Source organism: Stegodyphus dumicola, chromosome 11 (genome assembly GCF_044657685.1).
Source record: "Stegodyphus dumicola isolate Sdum_Otavi_A_Nest chromosome 11, ASM4465768v1".
NCBI lineage: Eukaryota > Metazoa > Arthropoda > Arachnida > Araneae > Eresidae > Stegodyphus > Stegodyphus dumicola.
In genome coordinates, this window is record NC_140778.1 from 77,147,282 (window position 1) to 77,162,129 (window position 14,848).

Here is a 14,848-nt window from a genome sequence, read left to right on the forward strand (position 1 = left end):
AGAAAATAAAATTAGGACTAATATTTTGAAACTACATTTGTTCAAAGATTAATAAACCATGCTTCATATCGAAAGACTTTTGATGATCCTGATAAAAATTTAATTCAGGAAATACTGAAAAATTATTTCATTGATACGAATTATTGTTATAGTATTAAGTGATTAAAAATATTTCAGAGTATACTGTAAATGCTTCTCCTTATAAAATAGCGTTTAACACGTTAAAGCATTAAAATTAGTGATTAGCTTATGGAAAATTTCTGTCTGCATACGAAAAACAACGAACAAAAATTTCAGTAAAGAACAAAGAAAATGCTCGAAGATCCCAAAATCACGACAAATTGGCGACATTTGAGTTGCTCTTCATTACTATGACAAACATAAAAGTTCTCTAGTAACCCGGAGTCAAAACTCTTCATCTGAACGTCATGCGTGATTGACATTCATTATAACCAATGAGAGGGTGCCATTTCGTGGGAGGAGCGAGAAGAGGTCCTGTTAATAACGTCAAAGAATATGTACATAGAACTTTCTTTGAAAACGTGTCCCTAATATTGTTGTACTTTTAAAGTGTTTTTATCTCTTTTGTATGTAATTTGGAGCAATGAATGAACAAACTAAGCTTTATGAGTGCTAAAGTGAGAAATCATGTTAGTCCGAAAGAAACAAACTTATTTTCATGACATGTTGTCCTGAAAATCATGCCAATTTATATCGCACTAAATGTATCTTCTGTTCAAAATGTATTAGTGTTTTATATTATATGTGTATACTCAAACTACTTTGCTTAATCTAAACATTCCAGGTTCAGTCCTGAAATTGTAACATCTCCCAGAATGCTATGAAATACTGATAAATTCTTGATTATATTTCCATAGACCCTGCTAGTTTTCCGAATATATTTGAGTACAGTTTGTATTGGAAGTTGCAATGCAGAGTAAAAAGCTTCCTAAATGAGCTCATGCCTACTCACCCAACAGAAGATCCTCAAAAGTCATTTACACAAAAGCCTCAATAAAACCAACATTTCCTTCTTAATGCAGGATAAGATATAATGTGAGGTATGTAATAAATTATTTCCCGACACCTCTAGTTTTGAAATGCATATGCATATGCTTATTCACATAAGAGAGAAACAAGCATGTATGTATTGATGCAAAATGGAACCTCGTGTATGCGGTATACAGAGTCATTTAGACAGTATGGTTCTTTAAACAAGCATCTGCATATACATACAGGAGAAAGTAACTCCTATGCAAGATTTCATTTGGATGAAAGAGCACCTGAAACATGAAGAGGATTATTCACTCAGAAAAGAAACCTTTTGTGTGTGATATATGTAATAAGTCATTTGTTTGCAAACTTAGTTTCATAAACCATATAACAATTCACACAAGAGAGAAACCTCATGTGTGTGAGATATGTAACAAATCATTTAGACGAAAAAGTGGTTTAAAGGACCATATACGTATTCACTCAGGAGAGAAACCTCATGTGTGTGAGGTATGTAACAAGTCATTTACTCAAAAAGGTAATTTAAAAAAACATATACTTATTCACACTCGAGAGAAACCTCATGTGTGTGAGGTATGTAATAAGTCATTTTTGCAAAAAGTTCATTTAAGGTCACATTTACTTATTCACTCAGGAGAGAAACCTCATGTGTGTGACGTATGTAGCAAGTCATTTGCTCATAAAAGTGATTTAAAAAAACATATACTTATTCACAGTGGAGAGAAACCTCATGTGTGTGACGTATGTAGCAAGTCATTTGCTCATAAAAGTAATTTAAAAACTCATATACTTATTCACACAGGAAAGAAACCTCATGTGTGTGAGATATGTAATAAGTCATTTATGCAAAAAGTTCATTTAAATGCACATTTACTTATTTACTCAGGAGAGAAGCCTCATGTGTGTGAGGTATGTAACAAGTCATTTACTCAAAAATATGATCTAAAGCACCATATAACAATTCACACAAGAGAGAAACCTCATGTGTGTGAGATATGTAACAAATCATTTAGACGAAAAAGTGGTTTAAAGGACCATATACTTATTCACTCAGGAGAGAAACCTCATGTGTGTGAGGTATGTAACAAGTCATTTACTCAAAAAGGTAATTTAAAAACACATATACTTATTCACACTGGAGAGAAATCTCATTTGTGTGAGGTATGTAGTAAGTCATTTGCTCATAAACGTGATTTAAAAAAACATATACTTATTCATACTGGAGAGAAACCTCATGTGTGTGAAATATGTAATAAGTCATTTGCTTACAAACGTAGTTTAAATAACCATATGATTAATCACACAGGAAAGAAACTTATTCAATCAGGAGAGAAACCTCTTGTGTGTGAGATATGTAACAAGTCATATACACGAAAATATCGTTTAAAGAAACATATGCTTATTCACACTGGAGAGAAATCTCATGTGTGTGAGGTATGTAACAAGTCATTTACTAAAAAAGGTTATTTAAAAAAACATACACTTATTCACACTGGAGAGAAACCTCACGTGTGTGACATATGTAGCAAGTCATTTGCTCATAAAAGTGATTTAAAAAAACATATACTTATTCACACTGGAGAGAAACCTCATGTTTGTGAAATATGTAATAAGTCATTTGCTTACAAACAGAGTTTAAATAACCATATGCTTAATCACACAGGAAAGAAACTTATTCAGTCAGGAGAGAAACCTCATATGTGTGAGGTATGTAGCAAGTCATTTGCTCATAAAAGTGATTTAGAAAAACATATACTTATTCACACTGGAGAGAAATCTCAATCAAAAATCTAATTTAAATAAGCATATATCTATTCACACCAGGAAGAAACTCCTTGATTTACATGTGTAACATATCACTTGGGTGTTAGACATATTGAAAGACTCATGTCACTCAAGACACATAAAATAAGGAGACTAATGTTTTTTTGTGGAAAAGTTAGATTAATAAGAGCCTTTGCTTATTGTGAGCATTAAGGATTTGTCCATGCTATAAAAAAGTGTCTTTTTATGGGATATGTTTAACTTGTCATTTCGCCTAAACTCTTAATAAATCATTTAGTTTTTTCCACAAGAGAAAAACCTCATGTTTGCAACAAAGGTCACAGGTTATTTAAAGGCACTTGTGATTTAAATCAGCATATTCGAAAAAATCAAAAGTGAGACACTGATTATACTGTTCTTAATTGGAAAGTTTTATTCATGTCACCTGCCTTGCATTCAGGTAATGTCATGAATTGTTTGAAAGTTGAGCATTTTCATTTTAATGGAAGTTTCATTCACTTTGCACTGTAATCCACATTTCATTATATTTTTCTAAGAAAGTACAAACTATGAAATATGTTCTTTTGTAGTACCTTTAGTGCTGTAGAATTTAAGTGTTTCTTTTAGCCTCCTTAGCTTTTGGAACTCCTTTTTTAATTTTAAGAATACTTAGAATTTCGATTTTTGCAAGCTTATGTGTTCAGTATCTATATTAATTTTTGCCTATGTTTTTGATGCCACTATGCTGCTTTTGACGGCTTCCAACGAAATTTCTAGAGGAAGTAAGGTTTTTTTTTTTTCCATGATACTTAAGTGCTAATGCGGTCAGCTTAATAAAAGTTGCCTTATTTTCAGTATATGCCAAATTCTGGCTACAGTGTGCATCACCAATCTTCCAGTAAACATGCTTATTATAATCCTTCAATCAAGCACTTAAGCCAGTTTATGTGCATTCTTTTTCCTATATTCTAAAGTTCAACAGTTTTTATAAACAAATTGTGATATTTTTTCCCTTAAGCTTCATTTTAAAATTCAGCCTTGCGGAATTTGTGAGCAAATTTGCCACAATTTTACGCTAAAATTTCAAGAAAACAGAATTTTGTAAAGGGAATAGCAAGAAAATGCTTCTCCTCGATAGCTGAATGCTGCATGAACTGAATTCCCTTTTTTTGGGGGTGGGGCAAAAACAGATAGATGTGTACTTGAAGACGAGAAAAGTGCAAAATAATAAAGATTTAAAAAAACGTATTTTTTTAATTTGTCACATAATCTTTTATTTTACATTTCAAATTTATATTTTCAAGTATATTTCTTTTGATATATTAATAATGTTACCAGTTTATAACAAATATCTACAGTTTCAGAATCTTTCTGAAATAAAGCTGTGAAAACAACGAACTTGCACCAAATAAGTTACTTTTAACTTTTCATCTGTAAAAAATCAAAAAATTGTGCTAAGGTTATTGCTTTCATATATATATATATATATATATATATATGTATAACTCGTTTCGTGCTCATGTATCCATGTAAAATATCTCGGATAGGTTTATACTTATATGTCCCTGATTATTGTCTGTTATTAAATATTCAGCTTTGACATCTGGTTCCTGTGGAATATGCCGACTTTCATGTTATTACCTTCTAATTCCTCTTCGGAAATTCTGAAAAATGGTTAAATATTTCATCACCATATATAAGCTGTAGCTTGCTAGGGCATTTTATTAAATTTGGCTCCTTTTACGTTAACAAAAAATTGAAATATCATTCTGTGCAGGGCCGTTCCTAGCAGGAATGAAACACTTAAAAATATGCAGGCAGCAAAAATCGGGGGTGGCCGGACTCTCGCAATAACACGATTAATATTTTTAAAAATCACTGCAAGTACTTGTCATATGCAAGTACTTAGTGAATATGAGATAAAAAATTTTATTAATCATTGAGCTTTTTTTTTTTTTTTTTTTTTAATTGGGGTACGTCTGTTACTTAGGAACATGCCTGGTGCCTGGTTGTGTGATTAGGCATCAAAATGTTTCTCAACTACAATAAGCTTTCAATCAATTTTTGCACATATCAGTGCTGTAGAAAAACCTCATGTGCATAAATATGTAAAAAGGCATTTGCAAAATACCTTTTCCATAGATGTAAGAAATGTTATTTACTAAATGTGTCTTTAAGAAATATTTTGTTTTTAAATTGCCAGAAGAAAACATAATTTTAACCTTCAAGAACACATACTGCCTTTCTATATTGCATGGACCAATGTAGAGTCTCGTAACTTATGTTATATTTCCTGCTTTGTTTTGGAAGTATTTACACAGATCAACTTTAAAAGAAATGGGAGCCTAAATTTATTTTGAAATTCACTGAGGGAGGTGAAATATTTCCTTTATAATGCAGCATAAGAATAGAAAGAATCTGAAAATTTCATACTTTATTGACATTTTTAACCGAAGAGATATTCTGTATAAAAATTATATTCAATTGAATTTTGCAAACAGGACTCCTCTAACAGAAATAAGAATTGTAATCTGGCAAAATTATGTTGTTTAACAGAATATAATTTTGTCAGATCATTTGAATTTTATTTCAGGTGATTGACTGAAGTAACATTGCATCTGCTGTGCTCTTCTTGTTTTGTTTAATAAATCTTTTTTTTAAATTATTGATATAAATGTTTTTGTCATTATTTAGAGCCTTAAAAGCTATGGGGGGAATATATGTATTGAATTTAAGGAGATATATAAATACAAGAATTCTAAATTTTGTATTGTGAAGTTTGCAATTGCATATTTTAAATACTTTTTGCATATTTGGAAAGATTGTTTTGATGAAAATTAAATATTAACAAATATGTATATGAAAAGTAGGTCATGAAATCATTTTTGCCAGTGCGACTTGATACAATTTCTTAAAAATTAACTTTTCCAGAATATTTTTAGATTTACTATTTAATTTATTTTGAATACTTAGTATATCAAGCGTAGGTATAAAAATACAGAATTTTTTCAAACACCCTCTAAAGAGGACAATGAAGAAATGAGTTTGGTAGATATTTAGTGTTGCACTATGCTGAGTCTATGATTTCTTTTGGTGTAAAACAGTTGGCTGTATGCTTGGGGAGAGTAACAGCAGAAAAAATTTCCAGAAGGATTTGTAGATGAATGTAAATGTTTCATTCTCTTAATGTATCATATCATCCATATTTAATACTAAAATTTATAGTTTCATTTGAAGTATATTCTTTTTTCATGTGTTTTTTACAAAGTTATGAGAAATATTGTTAGTTTGGGAATCTTTCTAAAAATAATGCATGAAAACCAACTTCCAGCCAATGAGTGTGTTTTTCCTTTTTAGCCATTAAAATTAAAAAATGCACAAAGATGCTTTTGTTAATATGGAAGTACCAAAATTTGTTTAAATATCTTGTCTTTTGTATTTCATAAGTAATGAGAGAGTTTAATAATAATAGATCATTGACTGCAAATAATATGTTTTCCTGTCAATTAGCTTTTCTACAGAAATATCCCTGGATTTAATAATCAAAATAATGCATGTATGTGTTTCTACAAACACATACAATGCACATTTATTCATATAGAAATATGTTATCAAACATAGATGTTAACATGTTACCTCCTTCAAACAAACACAATATTTATATTTATTGTTAATGTTAATTACATATTTCATTATTTTTATTATAAACCTTTATTACCAATAAAGGTAGCTGTTTAAAACTGATGGAGAGTATAATATTAAACAGCTACCTTTATTTGATAATGTCTACCAGATAAATTACCTTAGTGCAAATACATAAAATCGACTTATGTACAAAATACTGAATTAGAATGTGTTTTATACATAAAGCAGAAAGCTAATCACAAAATTATAATAAGTTTGAGTATTAATTATGAAATTTATTTGTCATACTGGTTATATTTACCAATTGATTGCAAGGAAATAACTATCAGGTAAATGTGTTTACGTACAGAATTATAAATGCATCTCTTAATATAAATGAATATTAGGGACGGTAAAAGTATATTCTGAGTTTGTGAAATTCTTTGACTTGTTTTTGATTTTAGCTCCAAAAAAATTCCTGCTATACAAAGACAAAATAACGAGTCAAAGAATTGCATAAACTAGGCACTGCACACTCCTTTGACTTTATCCATGTATACATTGACCTACTTAAAACAACATCAGAGAATTGCACAATCTTGCCATTGTGCACTCCCTTGAGTTTGTCCATGTATTTTCACTTAAAAAGTCAAAGGAACACCCAGTTCTAGGTAAAAGTATATTTACAGAACATTCAACTACTCTGGTTACCATAAATGAAGCAACAACTGTTGGCGATAAACGAAAAAACAATTTGGCAATAAATGAAGCAACAACTTGGCAATAAATGAAATAACTTCACAATAATACAAGGGGTACCGTTCAGTCTACTTTAACCATCAGGGGTATATACATGTAAGTTGTAATAAAATATGATAGCTGCTTTAGAAAAATAATTGGTGATCTCAAAATTAACATTTCCAGATTTGGTGCTCTCTCCCTGAATTCATGTGTTCTCCCAGGTTTGAGATTTTTGTAGGTTATGTAATGCTGGTTGAAAAGGGCAAATAAAACTAACCAATCATAGATTAGCTGTACAGTAAGACCCCGCTTAACGTGGGGGATACGTTCCATCAAAGTAGAGCGTAATGTGAAACAGCGCTAAACGAGGCTATCTTTACATGTAAATATTGGGGTTAGGGGAAGATGGCTAGGAAATTGGTTAGGTATTAAATTTAAAAAGTATGTTTTTTTAATAAAAATAAAACCAAACATTTATTTCTTAAAGCCCAAATTAATACCACATTATTTTTTCTTGCTAAAATAAAAACAAAATATAAATAACAAAACGAATATTCTTAAAAAAAAAAAACAAATAAAATTCTCAGTCAGTCATATTTAGTTAGCCTTCCGCGTTTTCAGTGTTCTGAATTTTTGTGACAAAAGCATCTAATGTTGTTTGCCTTTTTCTTTTGCGTTGTTCTCTTAAAAGTTCTTCATGAATGGATAGAGCATCTCTAACACCACGCCTTACTTTTGAGCTCCTGTCAAAATTCAGATCATTTTCAATGAATTGATCCATTATTTCAGTTATGGTAGACAAACTCCTTTTTACAAACGCCATCGAAAGTTCTTTTTGCTCTTCTTCTGAATCACTGCTGTCAACATTTTTGTTTTCTTCTTGTTCAGTTAATTCCTTGAGCTCATCATTAGAAAGACTAGCCGCTGCTTCTTGAATTATTTCTTCGACATCTTCCACATTTACCCCTTCAAAATATGTCTGTACAATACCGCACCAAACAAGAAATACAAGTACACTCTTTCGGATATGTATTTGAAACCTATCGCTGCATAATATTTCGGGGAATCCCCGTATGCTGCGAGCGATTTCGTGGAATCCCCGGGTTGAAATAAAAGAGCGCTAAACCGAAACAGCGTTAAGCGGGGTCTTACTGTACTTGTACATTAAACTTGTATAAATACCCCTTTCGATTAATTTCATCATTATCTGTTCTGCTGCATTCCTCTCCCTAGCTTCTGTCTTTGCTAACATATCTTCTATGCTCTGCTAAAATGATGTCACCCCATTCACTTGTATAAATTGTATGAGAGAAATCGTAATTGTTGTAATTAAAGAGTTTATTGTTATAGATTAAAGAGTTGAAGGAAACACAAATAGAAAGAAAGCAATTTTGTTGGACAGAAGTGTAATTTTACAGCATTTGATCTAAAAATTTTAAAGCCAAGTAAGAATGTTGGTTATCTCCATAGAGAAAGTACATCATATGACAACAACCATTTTAGAAGAATTTAACTGTTTTCCCCTGATTTGGAGCCAAGGCTGCTGTCCGAGCTTTATCCTGACTTATATGTAGCTAACACAAACAAACAAGATCATTCTTTTTCTTCTTCTTCTCTACCGAAATATAGCTCATTTCTCAAAACATTCCTGTTTTTTAAGTCTAAAAAATATAGTAATGTATAATTTAGCTTTAGTATTTTGCAACAAGTAAGATGGTTGCCATTCATATTTCCTTATTCCATATCTATGGAGAGAAGGCAACTTTAGGGATCAGGATCTAATACTTCCATCTGATGCGCATCTCACTTTGCGCGTATGCTGGCGCACTCTTCATGAAATCATTCTGTTTATTTACATGAAGTACCATGTGGTTTGGGAATCTGTGTCATGTGGTTGAGAATGATGCATTTGTATTAAATCTGTTTTATGTATCTGTATATGATCTACAGTGAATACAATTGAATGAATAAATCCGTGTTTCTTAAAAAAATTAATTTATGATTGGAGATAAAAAATAAGAAAAAGTTTTCCTAATGCAAACTATTAAGTAGTGTATTTTTTCATTAAAAAATTATTCCTTTTTAATTACGCATTAAATTAATTACGTACAATAAATAATAATAAAATTACCTATGACCGCTTTTTTTGCCTTTTTAATTTGCTTGTCATCCAAGAAAATTCGGTGAGCCGGATCGACATATATTGAACTGTTTAGCAAACTAGTTTCTCTTTTCTTCATTGAAGAAATGGTTCCTTTTGCAATAAACCTTGCATTTTGGAAAGAACAAGCATCACATTCTTCCATTCTCGCCTGCTGTCAATTCTTTAGATTGTAGATTTTTTGTGGCTATATACAGTGTAGAAAGAAGAGTTTCCAATTCTGCAAGATCATTCCACAGGCTTTCTGTTAGTGAAATATTGGGGTTATCTACATTTTCTAAAAACGTTCTTAATTATAACAACCTCTTTATCATCAAATATGTACTTTCTTATCACATTGCTTGATCAGTAATTACTCCTTTTTCTGCTCGCTTCCTAAGAATGGCATAAATTTGGGAGAGTTCTTGCTGCTTACCTATATTTACCAGCGAGATTTGTAACTAAATGAATCAGTTTAATCACTAATGGCAAATATCACATTCATCTTTGTCCCTTATATTTATTTATTTATTAATATGCCAGTAAAATAGAAAATAACTATTTATTACTGTATATAGTTCATAAATAAAAATAATAACCCAGCTTGTCATAATTTTGTTTTCAATTCATTTTAATTACATTTCAAATTCAAACTGTCCAACAAAAACTGGAGTCGGAGTCGACCTGTTTTTAGCAACTCCAGCTCCGACTCCTTTTACTCCCAAATCTGCCCAACTGCGATTCCGACTCCACAGCCCAGTGAACAAGAAAAATTAAGTGCACTGTTTTTACATATATGCCAACTATAGTGAATTATAATTAAATCAGTAAGTCGTGCATGTGAGACAAATCCATTAAATTGTTATTAAAGTAGTCCCAAAACAGGAAAATTAAAGTAAATATCCTTGGAAAAAATTTTACTTTTTGAAAAAAGTACTTTACACATTCATTTTAATCATGTTATTCTCATAATATTTACAATGTCAAGCTATGCGGGTAAAATACCTAGGTATTATTTGTGATAATAATATTGTTTTAGAAAAGGTATATTATATGTCAAGGACAAGGTTGACAAAAAAATTACAAGAATTCCTTTTGTAACTAAACATGATTCACTACTCAGTATTAAAATAAAGATTATTATCAATCCATGAATAACATGTCATGTTTTTATGTACATCATTATACTGGATGGCTGCTGCCAATGAATAAACTAGCTGTACGATAGTTGGAGAATGATGTGCTCAGAATTATCAATAATGTTTTGTGTTTTATCTTAAAAAACATACATTTGCCTTGGATTTAAAAATTAAACTAATAGACCATGAGGCTTAAATAGAAGTATCTAATTTTATAAGAACTGTAAAAGCCATAGCTGCAGTTTACTTAATAATTCAGGTGTCTGTCTTTTTATCATTAAGGAGCCTTTAAATGGTTAAAGATTAAATAAAGTAACATTAATCAGTAGACTACCATTTGCAAATTTGCAACAATTTTATTGCTAGTTGTAAAGTTTATAATCAAAAAGATATTAGTAAAGACCACTTCAGGTAGAATGTTAGCTATAACATTTTACCTGAACTACTTACAATGGTTCTATCTTGCAGAGATTTTGTTTACATCCAGAGCTCTTTCACTGCACTTTAACAGTATTTCCACACAAATCAAAAAGCAGGGACACTTCCGCATAAAAGAAACATTAATTGTTGGATGCCTAATAGCAATTTTTATAGTTTAGTAGCATTTGTGCAAAAATCATATCTTTGTTATTTTTCGATAACTTGCAACATAAGAATGGAATATCCAGTTCGCACCTCAGTGTTGAGGTATCACCGGAGCCATTCGCTAAGAATATTAACTAGTCAGCCAAAGTTAAGCTAAAGAATATATAATAAATTTAATAATCAGTTATTTTTAATTTAAGTCCTAGCAAATTTTGAGGTCCGCTAACTGAAAGATATATTGACTCGCCAACATCTTTATTTACAAAAATTTATATATACAGTGATCAATCAAATTTTTGACAACAGAATTATAGATAATACAAAAACAGTGTACAAGACCAATATTGTAAGATATCATAAGTTTTGTTACAGTTCTAACAGAAAATAAAATACAAAAATTAAAGCGTATAATAGAAAATCAGAATATTAGAAATACATTTTCAAGCCACAAATATTTTATGTTATACATACATTGTGTTCTCATTAGAATACAAGAATTCCATAAATTTGGAAAGCAGTTGGCGACCTTTTTTCTAATAGAATTAATTTGCATAGAAGGTCGAAAGTCAAAGTTTGCGGAAAAAGTTCATTTCTTTTTCTGTCCAAACTCGGACAGTGAAGAATCATATGCAGTGCGTCCGCTGTTTCTTGTCCACATGTACAGCGACTGGGTGGAGTCTTGAGTTTGAATCTATTAAAGTAACTAGGAAAGGCTTCGTGATTTGAGAGCAGTTGATTAAGAAAGAAATCATTGAAGTGTGTTTTTTCAGAGATTCTAGGAAGAATCTTGTATGTTGATCTGGGAATTCGTTGTTGACAGGTTATCTTCACGAGAAAAAAGGGGGGTGAAATGGGAGGAGTTACGAGATTCTCTGGGTTGCATGAAGAACTACTAATAACTTTCTCGCCAAGTAATTTGGCGTCATCGGCTCATTCTTATTTCTGGAACTGTGGTTGAAGAGTGGTCTGTTTCTGATCCGTAAGTATGCTAAAATTCTACCATAAATTTTTAATACCTTGTTTTCCAAATTTACACATTTTGCTTGATTAATTTGAAGTTGTTTGTTTTTAGATGTGCGCAATGGCAAATTTCAGGTTATTCGTCAAATAACCAAGGTTTCTATTTCTCTGGTAAGTGTTTGCTTTATATCTTATATTTAGTATTAAATATTAAAAGTAATTTTTGCATGCGTATATTTTTTCATGCTCATTTTCTGTTTTATGTGCTGGTAGATTTCTGGCCGATTACCGTGTTTTTAGATAAATGCGCCATTTTCATTTAGGTCGTGTAGAGATTACTGTTTCCATTTTTTTTAAGTAACCACGAAAATTCTAACACATGAAAAAGCTTTACTAGTAAACTTTTGATTGAGGATATTTCAAGTAAATGTGCCATTTTTACTGAATTTATGTAGAAGTTGCTCTTCGTTATGCCTTTTTTGAGCCAATTTGTTAATTAGTTGTATTTTCTTAATGTGTTGTTTTGCAGATTAATGCAGTTTATTTGACAGATGTGTAATGCTGTTTGTTGGAAAATGCATTAGAACCAATGATGGTAAGATCTTGGCCTAGCAAATTGGTAAAATATTACCTGCTCTTAATTACTGAATCATATTGTAGGATAAAATCTGCTGTTTATGTATGAAAATTTGTACTTTATCTCTTATTATGTGGTATATGCCCAGAATTTCATTATTAATGATAGATTCATTAAAATTACTATTTTTAATTGTCTACTTTGTTTTGTGTTGCTGCTGCTCATTCTGCATTTTTTTTTTTTTTTTTGAGTAGATATAAAAATTAATTCTTGTTTTTTATTTTTTTTCCCTCCATGTCTCTTTTTATTGTGCTAGTAAATTTTTGAGAAAATTTCAAGTAAATGCGCCGTTTTTACTTAGTTTGCGTAAAAATTGTTCTTCTTTATGCCTCTTTTGAATAAATATGTCAATTATTGTTTGTATTATTTAATATCTTGTTTTGCATATTAACACAGTTTATTTGACAGATTGAGATGCGATTTGTTGAGAATATTCATTAAAACTAATGCGGGTAAGTTCTTGGCCTAACGGATTGGTAAAAGATTTTCTGATCTTAATTACTGAATTTTTTATTATATTCTAGGATTAAATTCTGCCTTTTTTATGTGTGAAAATTTTTATTTTATCTGATTATGTGCCAAATTTAATGATTCAAGAAAAATGTCATTTCTGTGTGTAGCTAGTTCGTTGTTGCTGTTCGACATGCAGTTCCTTTGAAGTATCAGTTTGAAAATTTATTCTTACATGTGTATTTTTCTCATCCATTTTTGCTGTGCACTTTTCCTGTGAATATTATTTTTATTTAGTCTATATAGAATTTGCTCTTTCTACCTTTTTTGAATAAGTATGATAATTAGTTCTTGTTTGTGTTATTTTAATGCCCAACAATTCACTTTCGAATGTTTGTTAATTATAGAAGCTAATTTTACTTTTTGCTTGCAGTTTTTAACTCTGTACCTTTTATCCAGACATGAATAACATCTGCCTTTTCATTTCTAAACTTAAAATATCGCAGTCGGGAAAAGGTTTCAATTTGAAAGGTAGTGGCTTTTCTAATTACAAGAATTTCTCTTCAGAATTATAATTAACATAAGCTGTGCATTTCTCTGCTAAGTATTTCATTTCTCGAAATATCTAGTAGACCTTTTAAATCGCAATTTTAATCTTTAATTTTTTGAATATAATTAAGAACGAATTCATTTGGAAGCAATTTAAAAAATAAAGGCATTAAAATATTTCTGTATAAATCAGTATGGTACTTTTCTGTTTCGCCGGCACAAATCTCACTAAGTGCACTTTATTGGCAACAACACATAATACACATAAAAATTGTCAAAAATTGTTAGTTCTAAGATTTTCTTTATTTTAAAGGCATAAACATTTTAATATCGTTTAAAGTTTTGTAAAAAGACAATAATTTTTTTAAAAAACGTTAATTTAAGAATTTACTACAGTAGACGTTCGTTTTTGCGAACACTCTCAATTTGACGAACTATCGAATGGTCCCGAATACACTCCCATAGATGTAATGTAATTTTGCGCTTTTATTTACGAACTACAAATCAGGAAAATCTCTTTTTTGCAAACTCAGTTTTCATACTTCTGTGTGTTTCATTGGGACGAAGTGTGAAGGTCAAATAAAATCTCCAAATATTTTGAGGCAGCAAGTGCGAAACGTTCGAAGAAGTACAGTAAGGAAGGAGGAGGCGAAGAAGAGGGGGAATTAGAACAAATTTATGGTGTTGTTTGTTGTGGGAGGCTTTCAGAAGAGCATCGGCCTGATGTTGTTGCTTTTTGTAATGTCATAGTCATTTGATCTGGACAACTCAATCAGTGAAGTCTCGTTAGTCGAGAGGGAGATTGGGCCAGTTTTTGTTAAGTAAGATTCTTAGAGCTATGTCGCAAATGAAGAAACGAATTTGTTTAGCGGTTGAAATAAAGAAGAAGATTTTAAAAGAAGTTGACAAAAAAATATTAAGCAAATATAATTCGAATGGTCCCGAATACACTCCCATAGATGTAATGTAATTTTGCGCTCTTATTTACGAACTACAAATCAGGAAAATCTCTTTTTTGCGAACTCAGTTTTCATACTTCTGTGTGTTTCATTGGGACGAAGTGTGAAGGTCAAATAAAATCTCCAACTATTTTGAGGCAGCAAGTGCGAAACGTTCGAAGAAGTACAGTAAGGAAGGAGGAGGCGGAGAAGAGGGGGAATTAGAACAAATTTATGGTGTTGTTTGTTGTGGGAGGCTCTCAGAAGAGCATCGGCCTGATGTTGTTGGGTGGGGGTGAGACCATTC

At 31.0% G+C, this 14,848-nt stretch overlaps 1 protein-coding gene across 1 annotated transcript; it reads left to right on the top strand.

Annotated features, from left to right (window-relative positions):
* Positions 1-311: 311 nt before the first annotated feature.
* On the top strand, positions 312-5,445 carry LOC146994135 (uncharacterized). The gene has a single exon (XM_085826874.1). The coding sequence runs from the start codon at positions 1,291-1,293 to the stop codon at positions 2,806-2,808; it is 1,518 nt and encodes a 505-aa protein (XP_085683000.1). The 5' UTR covers positions 312-1,290; the 3' UTR covers positions 2,809-5,445.
* The last annotated feature ends 9,403 nt before the right edge of the window (positions 5,446-14,848 follow it).

Coding starts and splice junctions, on each gene's coding strand:
- LOC146994135 (XM_085826874.1), top strand. CDS start 1,291: ATGAAGAGGATTATTCACTCAGAAAAGAAACCTTTTGTGTGTGATATA.